The following is a 26,163-nucleotide window of genomic DNA, read 5'->3' on the forward strand; positions in this document are numbered from 1 at the left end:
GTGCGGGGGGGTTTAGGGGGCAGCTCTGGGGGCAGGCAGGGGAGAGGGGGGTTGGGGATACAGGGGGCAGCCCCGGTGGGGGGGGGGGCAGATTCGGGGGGGACGTGGGGCAGCCCCGGGGGGGGGATGCTGGTGACACGCAGCCCCGCGGGGGCAAGATGCTCCGTGTGTCCCCCTCCCCCCCACGGTGGGGTAGGGGGGGGGTGAGCCACCGCCCACCCCCCCGCAGGACCACCCCACGGGGCGCGGCCGGACACGCGTGGCCGGTGCGACCGGCGCTGGGGAGACGGCGGCCAACCAGACAATTAAAGGGGCCGGGAGCGCGGCGCTCCGCTCCGCCGCCTTTGTCCCTCCTCCCGCCCGGCGGCGGCGGCGGCGGCGGCGGCACCGGCCCCGGTCCCGGTCCCGGTTCCGGCCCCGAGCCCGGAGCCCCGGCGGCCCCATGCACCGATCCCCGCCGCCGAGCCGCCGCGGAGCTCCGCACCATGCCCGAGCCGCCGGTAACAGCGCAGGACGGCGACCGACCCCGGCGGGTCCCGGTTGGAGAGGAAAGAACGGAACCGGCGGCTCCCACCGGCGTCCTGGGTAAGGTGGAACCGGGCGGGAGCGGTCCCCGCCGCCGGGGGGGGGGGGGGCGGGGGTCGGGTCGGGGCTGCGGGCGGCGGCTGCTGGGGGGGGGGGGGAATGGGGGGGGGGGGGGCAGCACCCTGCGGCTCGATGCGGATGTCGGCGGGATGCGGCTCCCCGGGGACGGGGTGGGGGGGCCGTGCCCCCGGGGGGGGGATCTGAGCACACACACACACACGTACACACAACCCCCCCCGGAGGGCTCCGTGCACCCCCCAGGGTAGCTCCGTGCCCTCCCTGCACCCCCCCCGGGGGTCCTATCCCTGCACCCCCAGGGGGGGCTGTGGTCCTCCAGGGGATCGGGGCTGTGCCTGGCCCCCCGGCACTGGTCCGTGCTCCCCCCCCCAGGATGGGGCCCACGCACAGGTCTGTGTCCCGGAGGACGCAGCAGTGACCTCCCCAGCACAGGGTCCACGCACCCCCCCCCCCCCCCGTATCACCTCCAGGCCACGCAGCCCCCAGGAAAGGTCCATTTGCCCCCCCAGGACAGGCCCATGCCCCCCCACCCCCCAAGACCGGCTGCCTGCCCCCCCCCAGCACAGAGCTGGGCAGCGGGTGCAGGACAGAAGCTTTGTGTTGGGGTCCCCAACCTGGGGTTGGGGTCCCCCCACTGTGGCCCCGGGGGCAGGTGACGGCCCCACGGCCGGGTTGGGGGTCCCCGGGACGAGGCAGCGCAGGCAGGGCCTGCTGCCCGCCGTGCGGCCGAGCAGGACTCCTGCCTGCGGGAGGGTGACCCACTTCGTGTCCCCCCCCGGGACGCGGCCGCCCGTGGCGGGCGGCATCGCCGCTTCCCCGAACGCCTCCTTCCCCGGCGGTCGCGGGCTCCGCTCGGTGGCGGGGCAGTGGCGTGCCCGTCCCCGGCACGCTGCAGCTCCCGTGACCTTATCCCAGAGAGCCAAGGTGAGCGGCACGGCCTCGGCGTTCCAGGTGGGAGCGGGTGGCCGCGGGGACGAGCGGGGAAGGAGGGGACGGAAGGGCTGGGATGCTGCGGGGTTCCATCCCGGCGCTCCACCGGCGGACCCCTCGTGCGGGTTTGGTGATGGCACCGGGTGCCGGGAGGGGGCTGGGGGCCGCTTTCGCCGGCAGCGGGGCGAGAAGGACCCTGTGGCCGGAGCGGGGTGAAGGCAGGATCCGGCCCCCCGTGTCCAGCCGAGGTTGGGGGGGCAGGAGCGGCGCTGGGGACCCCTCTGCGGCTCAGCCACGTCTGTTCCCGTGACCTTGGGTAGGAAAAATCCTCCTGCACCCGGAGCCGAGGCCTCGGGGTGGGCGCCCACCCAGCATCGCCCCGGGTTGCACGCTGGCACACACGCGTGTGCAGGCTTCGCCGGCTGCCTCCGCCGCTGCCCGGCCGTGCCCGCCGGCTGGGCCCCCGCGGTGCCCCCACCACCCGCTGCCCGCGCTGCCGGCTGGGTTACACCGCTCCCGGCAGGGTGTAAATAATTCAGGGTGGGTGAGCTCACCCCACCGGTGTCGGCGAGCTGCCCGGCGAGCGCGGCCGAGTCACCGGCACCGTGCACCCGCCCCGGCACCCCGGCAGCACTGGGCCCAAGATGCGGGACGTGCCTTGGGGTGCAGGATGGGTCCCGCTTCGGGGGCGGCTGGCTGGCAGCCTGGCGCCGGCCCCGGCTTTCGCCCACGGTGCCAGGACAGGGCGGCCTTTCAGAGCCCGGCGCCACGGCCCCTTGGTGACGGCAACTCAGGCGATGAGTTTGTCAGGTCTCAGCCTGGCTGGTGGCGGGACCCTGCTCTGCTCCCCCAGCCCACGGGGGTCTGGGGGTGCCCGGAGGCGGGGTGCATCCCCTGGGGCTGAGCTGCCGGAGCAGGTTTGGCATTTCCTGTTTTTCGGGGCCGGCAGGTCCGGTTGGGAGGTGTGAGCAGTGTTTCCGGAGCCCCAGGACCTTCCCAGCCCTGGGGCAGCCGGAGAGGCCGTGACGTCCCCTGGGCATCGGTCCACCCACCCCATCCTGGCTCTGCCGCCCTGGCTTAGGAGGGGAAACTGAGGCAGAGAGGTGGCTGGGCGCACTGACGGTGTGGGGCAGGGAGAAATGGTGTCCCGTGGGGGGACCCACTCCAGCACCATCAGGGAGCCTCATCCTGCCCTCTCTGCCAGCTCCGGGCAGCATTTTGGGATGCACCTTGTCCCCATCCACCCCGGGAGGCACGATGGGGACGCTGGGCACCGGGGACAGCGTGTCCCCGCGGCGTGAGCGCCCTGCAGCAGGCCAGGGGCCGTGTCCCTGCACCGGCTCCCACCGAGGGGTGATGAGGGGACCCTGGGGACCGTCCCCATCCCGCCTCGCCGCGGCAGTACGGGGCCTCCCCGGGTTTCCATGGAGACCGGCTGCTTTTTCGCTCTCCCCATTTTTCCTGCGGTTTCCCATCTCCCAGAGCCGCGGCCCTGCCGGATCCCGGCCCCGCCGAGGGGCTGCGGGCAGAGGTGAGGGGTCTGGGGGGGGGCTGCAGGGGGGCACCCCAGGGCATCCTGCGGCAGCCAGCACCCCAGGGATGCCAGGACACGCTGCCGGCTCCTCCCCGGCAGCTGTCGGGGCCTTTTTGGGCGCCCTGAGCTGCCGGAGGAGAAACGTGAGCCAGGGCCAGCGTCACCACGAGCGGGGCCGTGACCTGCTGCCACGGCCACTGCTGGGGACAGCCACCGCCGGGGACATGCCGGGGTTCCCCGCACCCATCCCGTGGCGCCGGCGGCTGAGTCCTCCGTGCTTCGGGGTCCGCTTCCCAGGGCTGTGGGTGGGGGGTGCTCCGCGGGGTCCCACGGCTGCTGACCCCCTGCCTCCCTCCCTCTCCCCGGCAGATAAGCTCTTCGGGAAGCGGCTGCTCCAGGCTGGGCGCTACATCATGTCCCACAAGGCCTGGATGAAGACGGTGCCCACGGAGAACTGCGACGTGCTCATGACTTTCCCCGGTAGGGAGATGCCCAGGGTACCCGGGGTGGGGGCCAGGGCTGACGGCGCCGGTGTGGAGCACCGGGATGGCGGCACGGACCCGCAGCGGGGATGGGGGATGTGGGGAGGGATGGGGACCGAGACGGGCTGTGCTGGGAGACGTGGACCGCGCTGACTGGTGCCGTCCAGACACCACCGACGACCACACGCTGCTCTGGCTCCTGAACCACATCCGCCTCGGCATCCCCGAGCTCATCGTCCAGGTCCGGCACCACAAGCATACCCGTGTCTACGCCTTCTTCGTCACGGCCACCTATGAGAGGTAGGGTCCTGGCTGCATCCCCAGTCCCCGTCGTGTCCCCCGCTGTGTCCCCAGCTGTGTCCCCTCTCCCCGCAGTTTGCTGCGTGGGGCCGATGAGATCGGGCTGCGAAAGCCGGTGAAAGCCGAATTCGGCGGAGGCATGCGGAGTTTCTCCTGCGAGGAGGATTACATCTACGAGAACATTGAGAATGAGCTTTACTTCTTCACCTCTCAGGTGGGATGTGGGGGGACGAGGGACATGGGGCAGGGATGCGGGGATGCAGGGATGTGGGCATGCAGGACAGGGACATGGGGCAAGGAATGCATGTCCTCTCCCCCTCCCCAGGTGAAGAAGGGGATCAGGGAGCCCCAGCCCAGCTGGGGATCAATCCAGCCATCCCCCAAACTGGGACAAGGCGGATCTGGGGAGGGAACAGGACGGTGGCAGGGGCTGGGGACGCAGGTGTGGCAGGAGAGGGGCCGGGGACCGGGCGGTGGGACCATTGCCCGGGTCTCAATCCCACTGCGGTGCCACAGGAACGGCAAAACATCATCAGGTACTGGCTGGAGAACCTGCGCGCCAAGCAGGGCGAGTCGCTGCACAACATCCACTTCCTCGAGGGGCAGCCCATCAGTGAGTACGGCACGGCACGGCGTGGCACGGCACGGCACCGCCACCCCACTGCCCCGCCCTGTGCCCATGCCGTGCCATGGTGGCTCTGGGGGACATAAACCCGGTGAGGGTCCCCTGTCACCGCGAGTCCCCATCCCCGGGGCCGTGTGCCGGGCAGGGTGGTGGGTGCGTGGTGTCTGTGCCGTGCTGTGGCCGGGCAGTGCTGCGGCTGGGCACAGAGCCCCCAATGTACCATGGTCACCCCAAATCCGTCCTCCCCATTGTCCCTGCTCCAAACCCCGCCACACCAGGGCCATTTGAGGACACCCATGGGGGGGGGGGCAGGCTGGCAGCGTCCCTGCAGCCCGTCCCTCACCCTGTGCCCCGCGGTGCAGTCCCGGAGCTGGCAGCCCGCGGCGTCATCCAGCAGGTCTTCCCCCTGCACGAGCAGAGGATCCTCAAGCGGCTCATGAAGACATGGGTGCAGGCGGTTTGCGAGGCCCAGCCGCTCGGTAAGGTGTTGAGGGGGTGGCATGGGGGGGGGGTCTGGGAGGTCCCAGCCCCGCTTACGCTGCCCTCGGCCCCTGCAGATGAGATCTGCGACTACTTTGGGGTGAAAATCGCCATGTACTTCGCCTGGCTGGGCTTCTACACCTCGGCCATGGTGTACCCCGCCGTCTTCGGCTCCATCCTCTACACCTTCACCGAGAGTGACCAGGTGAGAGAGGTGGGGAAATGGGGTAAATCCCTGCATTTGGGGACCATGGGAGGGGGGGGGGTCGTCCATCCCTCTTTGCTTTGGGCTTTCCCTGTGATGCTTTAATACTGCAATTGCTGAGCTGGGAGGCACCCAAGCCCACCGTGTTGGGGCTGGAGCAGCACCGTGCGGCTCCCCAGGGCTGTGGGGGGGGTGTCGGGGACAGGAGGGGACCGACCCCGGTGCAGTTGGTGCCATCCGTCCTGCAGACCAGCCAGGACATCTGCTGCGTGGTCTTCGCCATCTTCAACGTCATCTGGGCCACCCTCTTCCTCGAGGAGTGGAAACGCCGCGGGGCCGAGTTCGCCTACAAGTGGGGGACGCTGGACACCCCGGCCGAGTCCATCGAGGAGCCCCGGCCCCAGTTCAGGGTAAGCCCTGGCAGGGGGGGTTCCCATGCCTGGGGGGGCGTCCCTGGGGCTGGGGTCCAGCTGAGCCCCTCCCTGACCCTGACGAGCCACCCGTGGGGGGTCTGTGCTGGGTCCCACCAGTGCTGGGGTCACGGAGGGATCCCGTGGGGAGGGTCACACGCTGCCATGTCCCACACCACCCCACCCCCCCACCCCCGCCCCCATTAGGGCATTAAGAGAATCAGCCCTGTGACCAGCGCGGAGGAGTTTTACTACCCACCATGGAAGCGCTTGCTCTTCCAGTGCCTGGTCAGCCTCCCCGTCTGCCTCGCCTGCCTCTCCCTCGTCTTCCTCCTCATGCTGGGCTGCTTCCAGCTCCAGGTGGGTCCTCATCCTGCCCGCACCGGGCTTCCAGCCCCCTCCGTGCTGCCCCTGACCCCATCCCCATCCCTGCAGGAGTTTGTGCTGAGCATCCAGGAGCTGCCCCGGATCATCCGTTTCCTCCCCAAAATCGTCCTGGCCGTCATCGTCACTGCCTGCGACGAGGTTTACAAGAAGATTGCGTATTGGTTGAACGACATGGGTGCGTGGGGGTGGCACCCAGGGGTGCTCCCGGCAGGGCTGGGTGCTGGGACCCCCCGAGCCCCATCCTGAACCCCCCTCCTCTGCTTTGCAGAAAACTACCGCCTGCAGAGTGCCTACGAGAAACACCTCATCATCAAAATCGTCCTGGTGAGAAGGGGCCGGGTGGCCCCAGGAGGGGACAGAGGGGACCGGGGGGGTCCCGGCGGCCACCCCGCGCTCACCCCCCTCTCTCCCGCAGTTTCAGTTTGTAAATTCATACCTGAGTCTTTTCTACATCGGTTTCTACCTCAAAGACATGGAGCGGCTGAAGGAGGTAAGGGGCCGTGCCCGGGGGCGGCGGGGCCGGCCTGAGCCCCCCCCGGCATCGCCCGGACAGACAGACGGATGTCCTCCACCCAATCCTGCCACCGTCCCCCCCGCGCCTTCCCGGGGGGCCGGTGTCCCCGCATGCCCCCGCCACGGTCCCTGGCTGCTGTGCTCCCGGCCGGAGGCTGCGCCGGGTCCCCAGCTCCTGCTCCTGCTCACGGTCTCTCTCTGTCTGTCTGTCTGTCTGTTCTTCTGTCCCTTCCACAGCTCCTGCTCATCTTCTCTCTCTCCCAAAGCCTCGTGCGTCAGCTCAAAGACGCTCTCCTTCCCTCCATCCTCCTCCACCTCCACCTCTCTCTCATCTTCTTTAAGGGCCTCCTGGGCTTTTGCTGGAGACTGGGAGTATCCAAAGTAGGAGCGGGGAGGGGGGGGCCGGGCATCTCCCCGCACCCCACCCCTTGCACCCCACCCCGGGACCCCCGCTACCCCCGGGAGGGACACGGGTGTCCCCAGCCCCAGCTCTGCTCCAGCTGGCGGTGGCACATGCGACTCCAGTGCCGCTGACGTCCCGTCCCATCACTTGTCACCAATGGGGGGGGGAGTCACAAGAGGCAAGGCGGGGGGAAACCAGGCTTGGGTGTCCTGCTCCACCAGCACGGCCACGGGGAGGAGCAGGGACCCCACGGGGGGCAGGCGATGAGGATGCAGGGACACACAACACACCCCCCCCCGCCCCAGGTGCTGTCCCCCCTCCCCGGGTGACAGCGTGCGCCCCGTGTCCCCGCGCAGATGCTGGCCACGCTGCTCATCACCCGCCAGTTCCTGCAGAACGTCAGGGAGGTGTCGCAGCCCCACTTGTACCGCCGGCTGCGCCGGGGGGACCTCAACCTCTGCAGCCTCCGCCAGCTCGCCCACGCCGTCCTCCATCTGCTCGCCCCCCACCGCCACCCCCCAGCCCCCCCTGAGGGGTCACGGGGGGAGAAGAAGTGTCTGAATGGGGGCTGCGGGGTGCCGGAGGAAGAGGAGGAGGAGGAAGAGCGGCGTGAGTCGGATTCGGAAGAGGAGAGTGCCCTGGACTGCGGGTTGAAGCTGAAGAAGGTGAGCTTCATCGAGAAGGCGGAGCGGCGCGGCGGGGAGCCCGGGGGCCCCGAGGACGAGAGCTTTCTTGAGGAGGGCAGCCCCACCATGGTGGAGAAGGGCATGGACCCCGCCTCCGTCTTTGAGCTGTGTGAGGATGAGGAGGAGGCCGAAGGCCCCCCCGGTAGCCCAGTCAAGGCGGCGGAGCCGGCGGTGGTCCCACGGGCCGGCCGGAGGAGGCGGACAGCTGAGAGTCGGGAGGAGGAGGATGGTGAGGAGGAAGGGCGGAGGCGCAACCGGGCGTCATGGATTGACCCACCGGAGGAGGACTACTCCACGCAGCTGACGCAGGCAGAGGTGGAAAGCTGCATGAAGAAGTATCAGGTGAGCGGCCCCAGAAGGGCACGGCCCTGGTGGGGTGTAGTGTAGCCTCCACCAGCCCCATTGCAACATGTTCTTCCTCCTCCTCTTCCTCCCCAGGACACCTTCCAGGACTACCAGGAGATGTTCATCCAGTTCGGCTACGTGGTGCTCTTCTCCTCCGCCTTTCCCCTGGCTGCCATGTGCGCCCTGGTGAACAACATCATCGAGATCCGGAGCGATGCCTTCAAGCTGTGCACGGGGCTCCAGCGTCCCTTCGGGCAGCGGGTCGAGAGCATCGGGCAGTGGCAGGTGGGTTGGGGTGACGGGGGGGCCCAGTGGGTCATGTGGCTGGCCAGAGGACTCATCCCCGGCACCATCGCTCTTGCAGAAGGTGATGGAGGCCATGGGCGTCCTGGCCATCGTGGTCAACTGCTACCTGATCGCCCAGTGTGGGCAGCTCCAGCGCCTCTTCCCCTGGCTCAGCCCCGAGGGAGCCATCATCTCCGTGGTGGTGCTGGAGGTACGGTGCTTGCGCCCGGGGCTTGTACCCGCTGCCCGCTCCGTGGTTATTTGTTATTGTAGGGTCTCCCGGTACGTGACAAGGCACTGCCTTGGCTCAGACAGCCAAAGGGTCCCCAGACCTTCCCCTCCAGGGATGAGGTCCCAGCCCTAGACCCTCCCCTGCAACCCCAGGCACCTCCCTGCAGGTGGTGGGTGCTGCCAGGCACTGCAGTGGGGCCCAGAATCCCCCAGGCTGTTATTGTAGGGCCTCTCTGGCCCCCCCATTCCTTGCAGGGTGCATTTTGGGAGGGGACAGCGGTGCCCATGGGGCTGGGGTGGGGATGCTCAGCCGGACCCACGTTCCCTCCGCAGCACTTCGCCCTGTTCCTGAAGTACATCATCCAAGTGGCCATCCCCGACATCCCTGCCTGGGTGGCTGAGGAGATGGCCAAGCTGGAGTACCAGCGCCGCGAGGCCTTTAAGGTAGGTGATGCCGGGGTGGGACCCTCCTTGGGGCCAAGCACGGAGCTGGGACACCCACATCCCTGGGGCGGGTGGGCTTCCCAGGGTGTCCCCAGGGCTGACGTGTTCCCCCTTGACAGAAGCACGAGCGGCAGGCGCAGCACCACTTCCAGCAGCAGCAGCGGCGCAAGCGGGAGGAGGAGGAGAGGCAGCGGCATGCCGAGTACCAGGCCCGCAAGGAACGTGAGTCCAGCCGTGACGAGGCCAAGCCCGAGGCCGCCGGGCAGGACCCGGCCCACGAGAAGAGCCAGAGCAAAGGGAAGGGCTCCGGGGGCACCTCGCACGGCTCCGACAAGCCCAAGCGACCCAGCTCCCTCTTGGCCACTAACAACGTGATGAAGCTGAAGCAGATCATCCCTTTGCAGGGCAAATTCCTCTCTGGGGGGACAGGGGCTGGCAGCACGGCCACTGCCAGGTCCCCCCAGTCCCCCACCGGCAGTGAGAACAAACTCCCTGGCTTCCTCAGCTTCAAGTTCCTGAAATCCCCCGAGACTAAGCGGGACGCGGGGACTGAGAAGGTCCAGTCGCCCACCAAGCCATTCAATCCCGGCAAGCTCTTCAACTTTGGCAAGTCCGAAGGGGCCGGGGGCAACGGCACCGCAGCCACCGCCTCCCCCCAGCCCCGGCCCGGCCCCTCGGCGGACACGGGCGAGCGGCCGGTTCCCAGCAAGTCCCATCTCAATGGGGTGCCGGAGGAGGGGGGCCGAGAGGAGCCGGAGAGCCGGGTGGAGGAGGAGAACGGGGGCTATAAACTCTAACCAGACCTTTTGGGGGAGCGGGAGCGAACAGGGCTGCCCACTCCCCTCTTCAGGCAGCCGTGGACATCGTCACCCTCTCGCCTCCCCTCGCCGTCCCTTGCTGCAGGGAGCGCAGGGCTGGGCTGAGCCCACAGGGTGCCAGCGCTGGCCCCTCACTCTGCACCGTCCCCCCTCTGCCGCGTCCCCTCGTGTCCCTCCAGCCCCTCTGCTGGGACCCGCTGCCGCCCTGGCCCCACCTCTGGCAGGGATCCGGCCGCATCCTGCACCAAGGACACCTGAGCAAAGCGCCGTCAGTCTGGCCGCAGCTTCGGACAGAGCATCCCGACAGGTTTCCCTCCTGTGCTCCTCCACACGCTCACGGGTGGGAGATGGCCCGGTCTGGCTCTGCGCCATAAACCTGGGGTCCCAGCCGCCAGCACCGCACCCACCACCCTGAGGAGTCAGCACAGGGAGATGCTGCGGTCCAGCCTCAGGAGACACAGGAGCTCGGTGCTGCCAGATCCACCAGGACCAGCCCGCCAGGCTCAGCACCACATCTCTGATCACGGAGGGACGAGACTGCGGCGCTCGCAGGAGCAGTGGCGAGAGGAGCCCGATTCACCCGTGCCTACAGCCCCTGCCATCATACAGCCATCGCCCAGGGTCCCACCGGCACTGGGGCCGTGCCCTGCTCCGTCCTGCTCCCGGCAGCCTCTGCGTGGATTCCTTCCCAGCACTGGGACGTTTTCCTGCCCAAAGCCTGGACAGCCGGGAGGGAGGGGGGTGAGCGGCCAGCTCCAGCCACCTGGATTCCCATGCATGGGCAGCATTTCTTGCACTAAAACTGAAACAAAACCCAACGCAAGCGACTCTCTCCCCTTCTTCGTCTGACGGCTTGAGGCAGCGGAGGCGAGAGCTGGCACCGGTGCCGTGGTTGGCAGAGCCCGGCCAGGTGTGGGCAGCAGCCCCAGCGACTGCAACGCGAGCCGGGACAGTCCCTTCCCCTCTCCACTTTCTTATTTCGTGGAATTATTTTGCAATAAGACACTCGCAGACGGAGATCGTGCCGGAGCCCGGGAGAAGGAGCGAGGCTGGGTGGGTGGGAAACACAAGGTCTCCGCAAGGGCAGGGTGGGGGGGGTGGGAGCAGCTTCGCTTCTGCTGGGGTGAAGGTTTTGCCATCGCTGGGTCTAGTCTTAGTGCTTTAACAGCCGCCGTCCTCACTCTGGCTGTGCGGGGAGGGGGCTGCAACACAGCTGCTCCTCGCTTTTCAGTGGCTCTGCTCGGTGCTGCTTCGCTTTAGGGGCCAGTACAGGGTGGTGGTACCCCAACACGGTGCCCACTGGTGACCTGGCTGGGGACATCCAGCCCTGCCAGCTCCCTCCTGTCCCTCACCACCAGCTCCGCTCTCTGCCCACCAGCCACCAACCATTTCCAAAGCAAGCAGGGGAGAGGCGGGGGGCTGCCGGGAGCCGGGGGAGACGCCCGGGCGGCCGCCCCATCACTGTGCCTGGTCCAGGCCCAGGCGGTCATGCGGGGTCTGCGCACCCCTCTCTCCCCAAGGCCTGGGCTGTAGAAAACGTCAGGTTGTATTTTTCCCCCCGTCTCTTTCCACACATCATGTAAATTTTTTTTTGGTCTTTGAATCAAGCCATTTTATACAGCAATAAGGGCAGGAGAGGGCAAAGGCTTTATCTGCTGCTCCGCTCAGCCAGCGCAAGAGCCGAGGTGCTCCGACGGTCCAACGCAGGCAGGGAGATGCTCTCCGGGGCCAAGGGCACCGTCCCCACCACCGGGGACAAGATCCCCGCAGCAACTGGGGACAGCCCTGAGCTTTGCTGTCCCTGGGACCGCAGGGGCCAGGGCTGGCTCCCCACAGACAGCTGTGGAGGTCGGGCAGAGCCCGCTCCCCGGGGCTTACAGGGCCAGTGGTCCCCCCTCGCCCTCCCACACCAGCCATGCCCTCTCCTAGGTGCGAGGAGCAGAGGATGAGGGAGAGATTTCTGGGGCGAGGGCAGGGAAAAGGGAGCACTGTGCTCTGTGGTGCTGGGAAACTGGGGCACACGGGCCCTCAGAAACCCAGCGAGACCAGCACGGCCATGCACTGGAGCGGGAGCAGCTGCACGTTAAGTGATGGCAGGAAAAAAGACCCCAGCCTGGCTGGGGGTACCAGGTAACCCAAAACACCCACCCCTGCTGCACAGCTGCCTGGCCTTCGGGGCTCTACAGAGCCCAGAGCTCACCCCACACCTGGCTGCTCTGCCTGCCCTGCCTGCCCACATCCCAAAAATCAGGCAGGACCACAGCCAGAGGTGCAGAGCACTCTCCCTTTCTCCATTTCATTTAGTTTCTCTGCTTGGGTTTGGCTGGTTGGGGCCAGCTCTCATCTCTGCCACTCTTGAACACATGCTGGTCTTAAAGGGAGTTTCTTTTATCCCATTTCCCTCCTGAGAGTAACAGTCCTGGTACCATCTATTCCTGCACCGCTTGCCAGAGAGGACAGGGTCCCGCTGCTGCCAGGACCCCGCAAGTCCAGGGCATTTTTAAACATTTCTCTATACAAAGTATTTCTACAAGCGGCCACCTGTCTGGTATCTCACTCTTCCAGGCAGTTACTGTACAAAGGAGGGAAGAGTTAGGTTGGTTTAGGCTTTTTTTTTTCCTTGCTGTGTTTTATTTCTTTGGAAATTAAAAGAAACGAAGGGGGTTATTTATTTCTTTTTAATTTATTTTGTCATATTTTTGTAAAACCTGCAGAAATGCAATAAAAATATATTTCAACAAGCCTGAGGCATGGGCTAAATTATTGCCCGCAGCAGCTTGCATGGCACATCTGCTCAGGGGACAAGTTTTGGATCTCCTGTCCCTGGGGAAGGTGGAAGGGGATGTTAGGGATGCTGTCACCCTTCACAGTCCTCTAACACAGGGCAAAGCTCTGAGAAAGCAACACAAGGACAAGCCCCACCAGCACAGTTTGATGCAAAGTGCCCTCCAGCAGCCACGCCGCAGCTCTCGCACGTATTGTCAGGTAGAGGAAGAATGAAGAAAGTTATAATCCTCTAAATTCTGCAAATTTATTATACACAGTATCAAACATGGAATAGTTTAAAAATAAATGCAAAAAAAAATCCAATGGCCATGACATTCGACTAACAGTGTATTTACAGTCACTCCACGAGGGCAGCCCTTCTGCCAACATGCAGCTTTCAGGAAAAACCACTTTCTCCCAGCCCCACAAGACAATATTTTTGCAAAAGAGGAAAATTCAAGTTGCAAAGACAGGTTGGAAGTAACACAGACTCAAAAGCTGGATGTTGCATTGCAAAAACCAGCCTGGTACTGCATGTGCTGAATGAACCAGAAGAGTTAAAAGCAGTTGTGAACGACAGAAAGCTCTGAGCTGCTCTCAGACACCCAGCTGTGATGTGCAACTGGCCAAGGACGGGGTGGTTTAACTAAAAATACCCAATAAAGCTTGTTAATGGCACACTGTGCGCTGATTAATAAGAAATGAATGCATTTGGAAATCAGCACAACTGTAGCACAGACAACGCAGTGACTCAGCTCTGACCATCCATTCAGATTTCGTGCTATTTCTTACAGTAAGTGATTAGTCATCCCATGTCCCTGCATCCGCGAGAGCCATTGTTAAGGAACAAACCAGACAGCTAGTCCTGCTCTCCACCAGCTTACTCCACTGCCTCGATGCTCCCCACCCCCTCACCCCTTTTCACACTCACACACATGCTGCTTCTATCAAAGCAGGGGAGAGTATTTGAACTGTTAAGACTGTCCAATATCACGCGTCTCAAAAAAAATGAAAGCACTGTGTGTTTTTAACACCAACATTCCAGGGACTGCAGCACTGTGATTCACTGAAGAGCGAACAGGGACAAGTCATCCTGGGGATGTTTATGGATGGAGCTGGTAGCAATGAGGCAAAGTTAAACACTACTGCTAGTCGCTAGCCAAATAAAGTTTGCTTCAGTCACAAAGGCAAGGAAATTAAAAACAGAGTTATAGCACAAAGAGCACAAATTACCGTCCTCGTTGTGCACAAGGCAGCTGTAAGGCAGCATCACTTTCCTACAGGGCTGGTGAGCCAAGGAGCGGGGCCGCCTCTCACCTCCGAATGCTGCCGAGGAGTTGGTTAGGGGAAGGAGCACCAGAGCAGGTGAAGACCAGTGGAAACCCTCGTCTGCAACCGCAGTGTGCGCAGCAGCAAACGCTGGCCCCCAGGTGTGCCCACTCACCCTATGCCACCCAACCGATTCAGCCAGCCACCTCCCATATGAAAAAAATCCTGATCTGAAAGAGGGTTAAGTTTTAACAGTGCTGCCCTTCCACCTTGCCAACTGAATACTTACTTTCAGGTTTACATCAGCAAAACTTGGAACTCTACCACAAAGGTTAAAGCCACCCAGACTCCTCAAAAAACATTAAGACCACCAATAAGATGAGTTTTTTTTAAATTCCTAGAACAACCCAGTTCTAAAATCACACACGTAGGGAGCCTTAGTTCTTCATATTTGAGGACACGCTAGGGATTTTTTGCCTTTAAAAACAGACTCTCAGTGTTAAAGAGAATTTGAAAGCTGGTATTTCATTCCCTCGTTTCAGTTACAAAGATGTTCTTCCCTGCAGGCCAGGTTCAGCCTTTTCAACACCTAGAAGATTTTTTTTCCCAGTAGTTAAAAAAAGATGAGGTTCTAGAAGTCCTGTCTCCTCCCTGACATTAAACTCTCAAGATGACACACATCTTTTATATAAAATATAACTCAGCTGCCAGCACACGCATTTCAGGACGAGCTCTGCAAGCCAATGCTGTGACAGTAAGTCATTTAGTGCAGGCTGGATGCAGCCATCAGACCCGTAAGCAAGCTGTCAGCTGGCATAGCCAGTCCACCTGGATAGCCTGCTGACTCAGCGTTTTTGGGTGATTACCAGCAGCAAACATCCCAGATCAGCTGTTAGACAAGATCCTGGGGCTGCACTCTCTGCTGTCAGGGCACAGACATTGTGAACCAGCAGCAGAGAAACCCAAAAGCGCCGTCAGCACGGCATGAAGGTCAGTCTGTGCTTAACCAAAGCCATGATGCAATACCCCCTTCTGGGCACAGCAGCCAGCACATCCTCTGCACTGCTCCCAAAAATGCCCTTAGCTGCTCCCAGGTAAATGCAACCCTCTCTTCTTTAAAGAGAAGGATTTCCCACTCTCTGTTACACATCAAAAAAATAGAAGATAAAACATGACACAGAGATCAGCTGGAAACCCTCTAGTCACGGTCAGTGTGTCGCACAATTCCCCTGCTGCCAGGCTGACGTCATCAATCCAGGAAAACAAATTAGTTTTCCTATTACAGATATGCAGGTCTTTTTAAAAATTCTTAAAAACAAAAAATTAAGCTAGTGGTTTACAAACAAGCCAGAAAATGTTAAGCGGTAACATAGCTGATAGCTGCAGTGTTAGAAAAGACTCCTGCTTAGTCTTTGCCCTTAAGACCAGTGTCAAGGAGCTCACAAAAAAATAAAGTTTTGAAGTTATACCTGTTATAACTACCTAGTACAGAGTGAAAATTTTAAGATTAATGTCCAGCATGTTCAAAATTTGCCTCACAGGAAACAGTCCCAACACTGACAACTGAATTGCTGCATAAGGCACGCACTGGAGAGGGAAGGAAACCCATTTTCCAGCCGATCCTACTCCAAAGCCAACTTCACAGCCTTCCCCACACAGAGCTGTCGGTAAAAGCCCAAACAACTGCACGCACATGGAGTTCACTAACAGCTTGGCACATTTACCAGGATGACAGAAAACAGCAGTCGGGTTGAGCGTGTCCTTTGAATTCATCACAACCCAACCCGGCAACCAGCTCCCAACAGTCACTGGGACGTGCATCCCAGACATTCAAACCAGATCACTGCTGGCGCTTCATGTCTTGCCAAGGCTAAGAAAACAAGTCTTTTTTTTTTTTTTTAAATCAGATCTAACACATCTAAATCATTCTAAAAGCCTGTCCTCTTACAGTGAAATGCATCTAAATGCATCCTGTTAGTGAAATACATCTAAAAACTTCTGCCCACCTTCAATACTCCTGTAGTAGAGTTTAGACCCACGACAGCCTCGGTCCAGGCTGAGCTGCAGTCTCAACCTCCATCCTGCCACTCGCTGTTCTTGATAGCACAATGTGGTTTCAGGGCTTGTCAAAAACTTTTGCACATGCTTGCAGACTCCATAAGCCTTGCTAACAGTCTTCCACAGCTTGCCAGCTTTGTACAACAACAAACCTTCTAGCCACAGATTCTGCTGCATTTTGCACTTCCCAGTGTTTATCAGTTGGAAGGGACCCCAGGAGGTTGCCTCCTGCTCAAACCACGGGCGATACCAAATGCAGAGCAGGTCGCTCTGGGCATCGTTCATTAGGGTCTCAAAAAACTTCCACAGAAAGAAACAGGAAACACCTTGAAAGCTGAACATGCCAATGTTACCTGACTGAACATACTCTGACATAATAAACTGACCCAGCACACTCCAGGAGTCAACCATCGATGCAAACAAACACAGACTTTGCTGCTCAGACAGTTACCTGGCCCCTCAGCTGTGAATTCATAGAACATGTTAAAGTCCATTCTTTCTCTCAACATTTTTCCATCTCTTAACTCTTAATGTAAGTAGGTTTTTTAAACTATTTCTCCCCTAAAAAAAGAAATGATCATACAATATCAAGAATTAACCTAAACAAAAGTTTAGTTTCCCTGCACATCAGTCACTAGTGTATTTTTATGTTAGAAAAAGGCAGTGCCCAACTTTTTAATATTCTAAACATACCCAGCACACATCTAATTATTCACATTGGGCACAAGCTCCAGCGCTGTTTAAAACAGGACAGACGCCTGCAAACAGGACAGTCTGCTGGAAGGGGCTGCTCCTAGACGGACTCATCGTCCCTTGATATCAAGAAACATGTTTCTGCTGCTCCGAATTTTGAGAAAAGATGCACTATTCAACTAAAAAAACAAAATTCTGATCTCTGACAAGTATCTTAAGTTTTCATTAAAAAATCCAAACCTTTAGTATACACTGGTAACAGAAACAATAAAAATACCACTATGCAGACATATAGAAAAACCCCCTGAGGGTCACTAAATCTCAGTCACTTTGTAACAAGAGAGTTGGAAGGAAGTCAGAGGAGCTAGGTATTATACAAACAGTGCAGTCAGCAAAAACCCAGGGTTTGTTTTTTTAAACATTTTTTGTTGTTTTCAATGCACTAAGGCACCAGGAAGTCACAGTTAGGCAAGTAAGATCTTCCATGCAACATTCAACCCCAATACACTTACCATGTATTAAACAGACGTGAATACAGGATCAAAGTGCAACAGCTTGAGGACAGCACTCTTGAGGCAGTAGCAGCATGGAAAGTGAGTTGGAGAAGGAAGAAGAAAGGGAGCTCTCGCTTCAGATTGGATGGGGTGTAGAAAAGACTCACTGTGGGTATCAGAAATTCATAGTGCTTGTACACAGCCACCAATGGAAAAAAAAAAAAAAAAACCAAAAAAACCAAACAACAAACAAAACCCAACCAGTTTGACACTTAAAAGTTACACCGCTTTGAAGACTTGTTTCTCCATCACTTCAGAACTACTTTAAAAGGCAACTGTCTTTTACCTCCTAAAAATATCTGAAATATTTCAAAGGCTCCCATAACCAACAAGATCATTTTTAAAAGACACAGAGGGAACAAAGACGGGGGTTTACAACAGGAAGGAACTGCCAACTCTCTTTAATAGTACATCACTCTGTCTAGCAGAGAAGTCAGCAAAGCTCAAACCTTGCCATATCACTCAAGAATTATACAGCATTTTACAACTTTAAAGCACTGTACAAACATTACTGCAAGGCTGCAGCTCTCAAGCTTTGCTAAACACACAAATTGGTCACACTTTACCACCAGCTGCACGTCCGTTTCCTCTTTTGGTATCTCACAGCTCTTCAAAGGATTCTTCAGTTTCAGCTTCAGATAATCCCTGCGAAGCTGGATGCTAACACGGCATCTTCAGTCACCATCTTGCACTTTGCACAAAAGCACTTTTTGACAGCGTAACTCGGGGAGGAGTCCTCTTGCAATCGCCAGTAAATCACACAGAAACCCGAGTATATTTTATCTTCACCAACACAGTTGGCATTTTCAAAGACATTCCAGAAATTTGGAGGTTACTGCCATAGCAAAAAGGTAACATTTTTTGAGGCAGATACAAAGTTCTAAACTACTCAGTGTTAAATTCACTCACTGCATAAGAAACTTGGTGCCTAATGTACATTTAAAATTGCAACGTGAGCTGTGCCCTACTCTTCCTAAGGTTCTGCCTTGCAACATACTGTCATCAGCAACAGTTTATCACCCTTCGTGTTCCCTTCGCCCCCAAACCTGCACATGTGGCATCCCCGGGTTGGACAGGGATGCTGTGGAGAAGGGGACAGCAGAAACCCTCAAAGCTTGCGGCCACTCGGAACAAGCCTTATCCAGGATCTCTAGAAAAACGTTCGTGCGATTTCTTGAATTGGTGTTTAGGATTTGTCAACGAAGAAAAAAACACAGCTATAAATGCAACAATTTAAACTAACACAGTGTGAAGTCAGCTTCTTACGTTAAAGCAGACAAGACATCATTACTAAGCTACACCTTTCCTGTCCCCTTCAGGTGACGATGCTCATTTCCTTTTAGTCTCTGAACCTCTGAATCCACCTAGACGACTTAATAGGTCTCCATTTTGGCTCTTATTGAAGTCAGAGAAGGGTAACAGGCAACAGGCACTGAACTGTCACAGTCCAAAAGAGATTGGTCTTCAGAGACCATGGAAGCTCACATTTTGATCAACTCCAAGTCCTGAACTCCATTCCAGACATGCCGATATTGCAGGAAAATACAACGTACCATTATTCAGAGCTGGCAATTGAGACAGAGAACTAGATCTAGTTGCCGAGGTGCTCCCAGACTTAATCCAGCCAAGCGCTGCCTGCAGGATGCCTACCCAACTCCATTCCATCAGCTGCTGCTTAAATACACTGTTGATCAAATACTCAGAATAGGATAAGAGTATCCTTTTATTCCAATGGAGAAGTTGCACATATCAGTCCGTTCAAGACCAAGAGACGGTTAGAATTTAAGAGCAACAAAAGCAACACACCTTTCACTTGAATTCTCCATGACCACTGGTGCATGAGATAATGTACGCTGCCAAATGAGCGTGGCCCTTACAGAACAGACCAAAAGAATACAACTGATATATCAAGTTGACAACACGTTTGCTAAGATCAACATAACCCTAAATGACACCCATGATTTTTTTAGTGCAGTGCCAGTTTCAAGATATTTGAGAAAAATAGTGAGGCCCCACACTTATGGCTGGACTGGGCACATCCAAAGAAGAGTTAACGACTTGTAATATGTCAACAGGTACATGAATCAGAGAGCCTATATCACTGAAGGGTTCTGTAATAACCCACATCTCCTACCCAGGCTCCCATAGCTAGACCTGGTTGATTAGGTAACAGATTCAACAAAACCTGTGAAAGTGACAGTGTATATTTTTAGAAAGGAGGAACTAAGGTTATACTACACCATTTACTGAATTGTTCCACCACTGCTCCGTAAGTTTTACGGCATAAATAAAAAATGGAGAGAAAAAAAGAAATAAATACGTTGGCTCCTATAAAGTCAGAAGTGGTTTGGGCTGCGTAGTGGAGGGGTGAGAGATGGGGGCAAGGGGCAAACTTTACACACTTTGAGACAAAACAGGAAGCGCCTGCAAAGTAGTAGAGGAGAAAGCCAAGAGTTTAAGTGTCCTCATTCATATCCTGGCTGTCTGTCCGAGCGATTTTCCGTGGTGGCGCCGAATTCTCACCTTCTATTTCCACTTGCTCTTGATCTCTCTTCTTTGCTGCATTCTGTTTGGACAGAGAAAGCCACAGTGAAATTCTCCAAAGCCTTAGATTCTGGTGGGAGCTAGTGTCAGTAGAACAAGTTTCTATTTGTAAAAGTTTTCAGATGCAATGACCTAACTGACACACTGGAAGAAACACTGAAGAGGATTTTACCCAAAGCCGAAAGGTACTCCTTCTAGATTGTTCTTCAAATTTGACGGTGGGACTAAAATACCATTGATCTCAGCACCTTTTATTTATAGATCTCAAATACTGCACAAACGTGAGTAAGATCCTCTTTCCCTCTGCTCTGAGTCAGCCCCTGAACTTACCAAAATCTCCCAAAGCCTTCTGTCACAAATACTTTCTTTTCAGCTTCAAGGTTTCTTATCTTTTTACCCCTCTCCAGGTTCTTCTCCAACCTCTGCTCTGCCCATGATTACACTCACTGCTTCAATGTCTCCACTCCTAAGTCATTGCCTTGCTCTGAGTACTCCCAACACAGGTATCCCAGCTTCCTAGTCTCAAACGCTAGCTAGTGCATACTAGTTTGTGTGTTCCTCATACGAGAACTCAGATTTTGTACCCAAGGTACTTACACAGCCTCATTAGTGCATTCACATTCTGCACAAGCTCATCTGTCTTCTCCTAACAGTCCTGGGAGGCAAGAGCAGCTTTAGCCTAGCTGCAAAGCAGATGCGGAGGCACAGGGAGACCAATTTGCCAAGGTCACAAAGGAAAACTGCAGTAAGTAGGAAATGTAACTGCAGACTCCCAAGTTTAGACTAAACATTAAGTTAATGTCCCTTACATTGAAAGGGAAGAAAAAGTTGTTTGTTTTTTGAAAGAAGCATTGTGCAGAGACAGTGCCTCCTTGCACTATATTTTTGCTGAAGTGCAGTTCCCGCTTTCTTTTAATTGATCTTCAATATTTTGACTGTGATTAACACTCAGCTCAATTAGCCCGAGTCAGCAAATCAAGACAAAATAATATTAAGAAAACATGCCCATACCTTTTTGTCCCACTGCTGATGTAAATAACGCAAAAGTATATTTGTCTTTTCTGTTACTATGACTGCCAAAGAAAAGAGAGAGAAACATATTGAGGTCATTTTAAAGACGACTTTTAAAATGGTGCAGTGATCACCACATTACTTCACATACTAAGCATGGTCTTTTTTAATGAAAGGACAGTATGCAGGAAAACTGATCACTTAATAAGGGTAGAGGAAAAAGCACAAAAAACAGTAACTGGACATATTTTGCTCATTACAGTGGTGACAGTTCAATGATATCACCTTATCTGAAGTTTAAAATATGGGAGATTATATGTACGCCAGATTTTTAATATTAGAATACAGTAAAGTTATTAAAAAACCTCAAACTTTAGCGGGGCAGACTTACTTTGTTCAGATGGATATTCTCTCGTGGGAAGATATACCGATGGTCTTCTATTCTGTAGAAGAATTAGAACAGTTACAGAACAAAGACAGCAAAAAGGTGATTTTTAACCCAAGCACAGCTAAATCAGCCAAAAGGCCCTCATTAATGGAGTCTAGAAATGCATTGTGATATTCTGCCCTGTTACATGACACTGTGGCTACAGCTTTTTAAAACACACATATAAAGAAGAAGGTCCATTTTTTATATATTTTTTCAGGACATAAGACTACTATTAAAGAATGTATATATAAAGAAAGCACCACAGATGTGGTTTGGCTGTCATGAGGACACATTCCTCACCAAAGCAAGCAGGAAGTTTTCCTTGCCAATCTCAACTCACGAACTATCAGCTGTGATCATACAGGTTTTTTAAGAAACAAAATACTCATTTCAAGTTTATTTCACTCTAGCATCCTTTGAGCCAAGCAAGACAACCTTCCCCCAAAGCACCAGGATGTGGCAATACTTACTGATGCTTTACATACAGAATCCGCATGGAATCTGCTGAAGTTGCTTTTGTTATAGACCGGTAATCCTTTCAAAAAATCTGCCTAAAGAGACACAGAATACAAAGAAGTAGGTGAGGAAAGAAAGAGTGATATTCTGTTTGTTGTTTGCTTTGTGCTGATTCTCAAAGGAGTTGCTCAGGTCATTAAAATAAACAACTGCAGGAACTGAAGGATGCTGCCAGGTCCCAGCTAGTGAGATGGCTGTTGGATACTGAAACCCACCCAAAACTGTTTTTCTGAAGTAAGCCATTCCCCAGGTTCTGCATTTGGCTTGTTATATCCCCGAAGTTCAGTAATTCAGTTAGAAAGATGCTAATTAAGTATCGTTTAGCATATAGGTAATTAAAAAGAGGTATGTTTCCGATTGGGTGAGCTCTGACAGAAGGAAGATTTGCACCACACAAACACCACTGATGTAGCTGACCAGAATTCACAGTTAATTTACTAGCACAAATCACAACATCACATGAGAAATCTGCCACAGCTATGCTGATGTCTGAAGTCCTTGAATACAACTCCATATCAAACTAGTTGCTCTTTTAACATTCAGTTAACATTCTTTGTCAAAGACCAAGGCTGGTTCCACAGAGCAACAAAAGCCTACTCGGCCTCAAAAGCCCAATCCTTATTGCATGCTTATCTGCCTGGCCCAACTTCATTTTTCTTTTTGAAGGATCACATCCCTACACACATCAAGGCTACTGGTACCCCAAAAAAAATAATCCCAAGTTTTGCTGGAAGTGGTTAGATCACCACTCACAACAAAACTGTTGATCACACAGGCCAGCAGAGCTATTTGCTAAACAGCGATGGGAACCCTGCAGAGCCCTCTCAGTTTAATTAAGCCATAGCAGCATGAAACAGGAATTTCCTTCTCCAAAGTGAAAAAGGAGGGCAGGAAGAAAACACTATGGGGTCAGGAGAAAACCGAGCTTAAGAGTGTGCTGGAGCCGCTCTACTCACAGCGGAGACAAAGGAAGATGCCCGGCAATGTCTTTAAAGTAAAGAGAAGATGGGTAATAAATGCAAGATGTACCTGTGCAATAAGCAGAAGAGAGAGAGGCCCTGAGATGTCCCTTCTAAATCATCAGACCAGCCACCTGTATCGTAATGATACTTGCTTAAAGATTCAAAGTCTGTTATACTTAACACTAAAGGATTCTACTCCAGAACACACATCACCTTATAAATAAGCAATTTTAAAAGGACAGTAAAGCAGCAGATAAGAAGTCATTTATTTTCAGTGTTAGAAGCAACACATAAATGGACACTATTGCTACAAAACTGCTAGGCTGGAAGACATCATTTTCATTTAAATAGAAGCCATTATTTTTATTAACGCTGCATCTTTAATTCAAAACAAAGAGCTATAATTAGCCAAACCAGAAAATATTATTCATACTTTTGTTCTTAAAAAGAACTCCACTGACATTCTAGTTTCCACATTCGACCCTTCCTATATGCCTGGTTTTAGAAATAATCTTGTTAAAATACTGGACTGGGGTTCAAACAGCAAATTGCAAATTCCTCTTGCCTGTCTTAGCCTCCACAGGACCAATGCTATTTCCCTGTGCCTTCACTGCCTTTGGTTGCAATTTCTCCAGGACAGAGTCCATCACTCGCACGTCTGTATCACGGCTGAGCTCCGGAATTAAGGCAGGATCTTCCGGCTCTGCTATCACAGAAGCACTCGGTTTCGGACCGCGTTGTGCTCTTCCCACGCCTGCCCCAATGGATTTCTCTGTTCATCTGTTCTCACCGACTTCCACAGTCGGCACCGATTAGTGAACTAATTATATTACTCTGTTTAGAAGGATTGAGGATCTTTAAAAATATCCCGTTACATTTCAAAGCGTCTTGCCTTCTCATTGCATTAAATTTGCAGGCTTTTTATGACAAAATAACCTGCTCTGCTACACCAGCCTAATGCACAAAGAGACAGACATGTCCTTGATTTCTTTTATTGCAGCAAAAGCCTGACAACTGCTTGGTTTTATTACCACTTGCAAGAATGGAAAATAACTGGTCTTATTTAGGAGCACACAGCTTCAAGTACCTCTTCAATAAGCTACAGCTCACCCCAAGTTCCTCATGCTAGACTATTCCCTACTTTCCAGCCAGGGATTTGGTCTAGCAGAGCCCACGTTTCCCTGGAAAAGGGCTGGACGAGCAGGATCACAGCTCTCACCAGGGATTCTGCAGTCTTTTGACAGACTTTTACAGCAGAGTAAATACAATATAAACACATGAAGCAGGATATATACCAGGTAAGTGCAGACTCACAAGCAGGAGGGCTACTACACTCAGACAACACCTGGAGACCTCAGCTCTAACAGCCATGAGCATCCCTGGCTCTTAGCCACCACCTTTCCTTCCTCAGGCCAGCAGTCGCTTGTGTGGACCAGCTCCAGCCCTGCCAGCAGTCCCCACTGCTCAGCCATAACTTAGCTAGAGCAGAACAGGGACACTAAAATGACTGAGCACACACGAGACAGACATTTCTCCAACCTAGGCTCCAGTCAGCCCGTTAAGCACTTATCACCAGTTCAACTGAGAAATCTGGTTGTCAGTGACACAGACCATCCCTCCCATAATGATAATCCTGCCGCATACAGGCACATTTCAGCGCCTATCTGCTGACACAATCTCAGAGATCATTGAAAAGGCCCCCTCGGGGGAATTGCCTGGAGTCATATTCCTGGATATTCAGAATCAGACAATACTCCAAGTGCAATGATCCTTATCTGCTCCAAGGGCACCAGATAAATAAGCCCCAGTAGGTCACTGCCATGTTTACACACCTATCACACAAGGCACACCGAGTCATACCTCCCGTATAATGTCGCATGAAGAAACATTCCCCCCTGCGTGCCTTCTGCCACTCTTTAACCAAAGAAAGCGCAACCTAGCCAAGCTAGTAAGGCTGATGAAGCGTCCTGCGTGGAAATGAAAAAACCAACACCCAAACTGAGCAGATGCCTCATTTCCTTTGGGGAAAAGCAAACCCAAAAAAACAAAACAAGCGCGATTATGCAACCTCAGAAGACAATACTGGTTCCTTCTATGATTTGGGAAGTAGAGATAAGATGTGTCTACTGTTCCTGTGTCAACAAGGGTGCTCAGCTTCCTAGGAAGATGACAGTCCCCATCTAAAAGCAGAAAGGTGAAAAAAAAACATACACACCTGCCCCGTTCTCAGCTTTTGAAAGGAACTGCAGTAACAACGCTCAGAAAGACAAGGCCCAGCACACGGATGCTGAAAGGAGGGCTCTGTCCCAGCACGATGCACGCACACATGGACATGGGTTAGAGTAAAACAACTAGCACAGGCTTGGGAAGGGCTACCTAAGCTCTCAGCCACAGTACACCTGTACACGGAGACCACAGGGACACCACTGCTTTTCCCATAGTTACTGAGCTTGTGGAGGGGCAGAAGGAAAACCCTCTTCAGAAATTATTACATCACTACAAAGGGAGGGAAGGAGACTGGAAGCCTCTTGGCTATGACAGCCGCCACCGAACGCTCAGGCAGCAGACCAAGTGCCTGTTGCTGCTTAGAGGGCACAGAAAGGACTGAACAACCCCCCCAGCCCCCTTAGTGCACATCAGCCCTGGAGACAGGGGAGCATCCCACACCCTAGAGGTGCTCCAATTTCCCCCTTCTGCCCCCCAGCCTTGGGAGCAGAGGAAACACCCTGCACCCTGGTAATGCCCCAGCTGCTCTCAGCCCCCCATCCCTGACAGTGGAGAAGACCCCGCACCCTGGGGGAGCCCCACCCTTCAGCCACAGTTGGGAATAGCCCACACCCTGAAGTACCACAGCTGCCCCCCAAATACTAGAAAGGGGAAACCCCCCCAAGCCTGAGGTGTCCCAGCCCCCCTCATCCCCCCCCACCCCAAGAAAAGAGGTGCATCCCCAGCTTAGGGTGTCCCTACCCTCCTTATCCCCCCACCCCTGGGGGTGGGGAGCCCCGCCATCTTGGGGTGCTACAGCCCTCCACCCCTTGGGGTGCGGGACACCCCCGGCTCGGGGTGTAGCAACCCTCCCCCCCGCACCCCTCTATCGCTAGGGACGCGCAACACCCCCCCGGCCCGGGATGCCCCGGCCTCCCGTACCCCCCCTTCCCCGTCCCAGAGGGTGGGACACCACCCACCTCGGGGTGCCCGGCCCCGGACCGGGGCTCCCTCAGCCCGGCTGCCCTCCCGCCTCCACCGAAGCCCCGGGAAGAAACACCGGAGGGTGAGGGCCTCGCAGGGCCTAAGGCGTCGCGGGCCCCCCCCGCACCTTCCCCGGCTTGGGTGGGGCAACGAAAAGCGGCCGGCGGGGCTGCAACGGCGGGGCCCCACGGGCCGCGCTCCCCTCACAGCACCGGGCCGGGGGTGCCGCCATTTCGGGCGGGGGGCGCGAGGCACCTACCATCTTCGCCGCCGCCGCCACCAGCCGTGAGGAGCCGCCCCTCCCCCTCCGCTCGCCGCGCCTCAACCCACCCACTGCCTCCGCTGCCCGCCCCGCGCGTCTCTATTGGCCCGCGCCTCGCCACTCTCGTCTCTTGTTGGGTGGCGCGCCCGTCACTCAGCGCGGCGCTGAGGAGCGTAGGGTTAGGTTGAGGCAGGAAATGCCCGCACGGAAGGCCCCGGGGGTGGGGGG

The 26,163-nt window shown here is 55.8% G+C and overlaps 2 protein-coding genes across 4 annotated transcripts; one reads left to right on the forward strand and one right to left on the reverse strand.

Annotated features, from left to right (window-relative positions):
• The first annotated feature begins 297 nt into the window (after positions 1 to 297).
• On the forward strand, positions 298 to 10,720 carry ANO8 (anoctamin 8). 3 transcript variants are annotated; one of them, XM_049808903.1, is made up of 18 exons: positions 298 to 585; positions 3,437 to 3,547; positions 3,717 to 3,849; positions 3,925 to 4,063; positions 4,366 to 4,462; positions 4,837 to 4,953; positions 5,032 to 5,159; positions 5,408 to 5,569; positions 5,777 to 5,929; positions 6,005 to 6,131; positions 6,225 to 6,280; positions 6,372 to 6,446; positions 6,707 to 6,850; positions 7,229 to 7,900; positions 7,997 to 8,188; positions 8,268 to 8,399; positions 8,753 to 8,863; positions 8,983 to 10,720. In XM_049808903.1, the coding sequence occupies exons 1-18, from the start codon at positions 486 to 488 to the stop codon at positions 9,658 to 9,660; spliced, it is 3,327 nt and encodes a 1,108-aa protein (XP_049664860.1). In that variant the 5' UTR covers positions 298 to 485; the 3' UTR covers positions 9,661 to 10,720. The 3 variants fall into 3 exon arrangements, with proteins under 3 accessions (XP_049664860.1, XP_049664861.1, XP_049664862.1); XM_049808904.1 differs by having other exon boundaries at positions 5,852 to 5,929; XM_049808905.1 differs by lacking the exon at positions 6,707 to 6,850.
• A 6,685-nt stretch (positions 10,721 to 17,405) lies between these two features.
• On the reverse strand, positions 17,406 to 25,998 carry DDA1 (DET1 and DDB1 associated 1). The gene is made up of 5 exons (XM_049808104.1): positions 25,933 to 25,998; positions 21,477 to 21,557; positions 20,968 to 21,019; positions 20,577 to 20,638; positions 17,406 to 19,587 (listed from the first exon to the last, which is right to left on the reverse strand). Exons 1-5 carry the CDS (start codon positions 25,933 to 25,935, stop codon positions 19,477 to 19,479), a joined length of 309 nt encoding a protein of 102 aa, XP_049664061.1. The 5' UTR covers positions 25,936 to 25,998; the 3' UTR covers positions 17,406 to 19,476.
• Between the last annotated feature and the right edge of the window lie 165 nt (positions 25,999 to 26,163).

This window comes from Accipiter gentilis, chromosome 8 (assembly GCF_929443795.1).
Source record: "Accipiter gentilis chromosome 8, bAccGen1.1, whole genome shotgun sequence".
Taxonomy (NCBI): domain Eukaryota; kingdom Metazoa; phylum Chordata; class Aves; order Accipitriformes; family Accipitridae; genus Astur; species Astur gentilis.

What these genes read in the sequence shown, in the direction of transcription:
- DDA1 (XM_049808104.1), bottom strand. An exon ending in ATTCTGTATGTAAAGCATCA is followed by an intron (nt 21,020 to 21,476) that starts GTAAGTATTGCC and finishes ATTCTTCTACAG; the next exon opens with AATAGAAGACCATCGGTATA. An exon ending in AGAATATCCATCTGAACAAA is followed by an intron (nt 20,639 to 20,967) that starts GTAAGTCTGCCC and finishes TTTCTTTGGCAG; the next exon opens with TCATAGTAACAGAAAAGACA.
- ANO8 (XM_049808903.1), top strand. Translation starts at nt 486, where the DNA reads ATGCCCGAGCCGCCGGTAACAGCGCAGGACGGCGACCGACCCCGGCGG. An exon ending in GGCTCCCACCGGCGTCCTGG is followed by an intron (nt 586 to 3,436) that starts GTAAGGTGGAAC and finishes TCTCCCCGGCAG; the next exon opens with ATAAGCTCTTCGGGAAGCGG. An exon ending in GGAGACTGGGAGTATCCAAA is followed by an intron (nt 6,851 to 7,228) that starts GTAGGAGCGGGG and finishes GTCCCCGCGCAG; the next exon opens with ATGCTGGCCACGCTGCTCAT.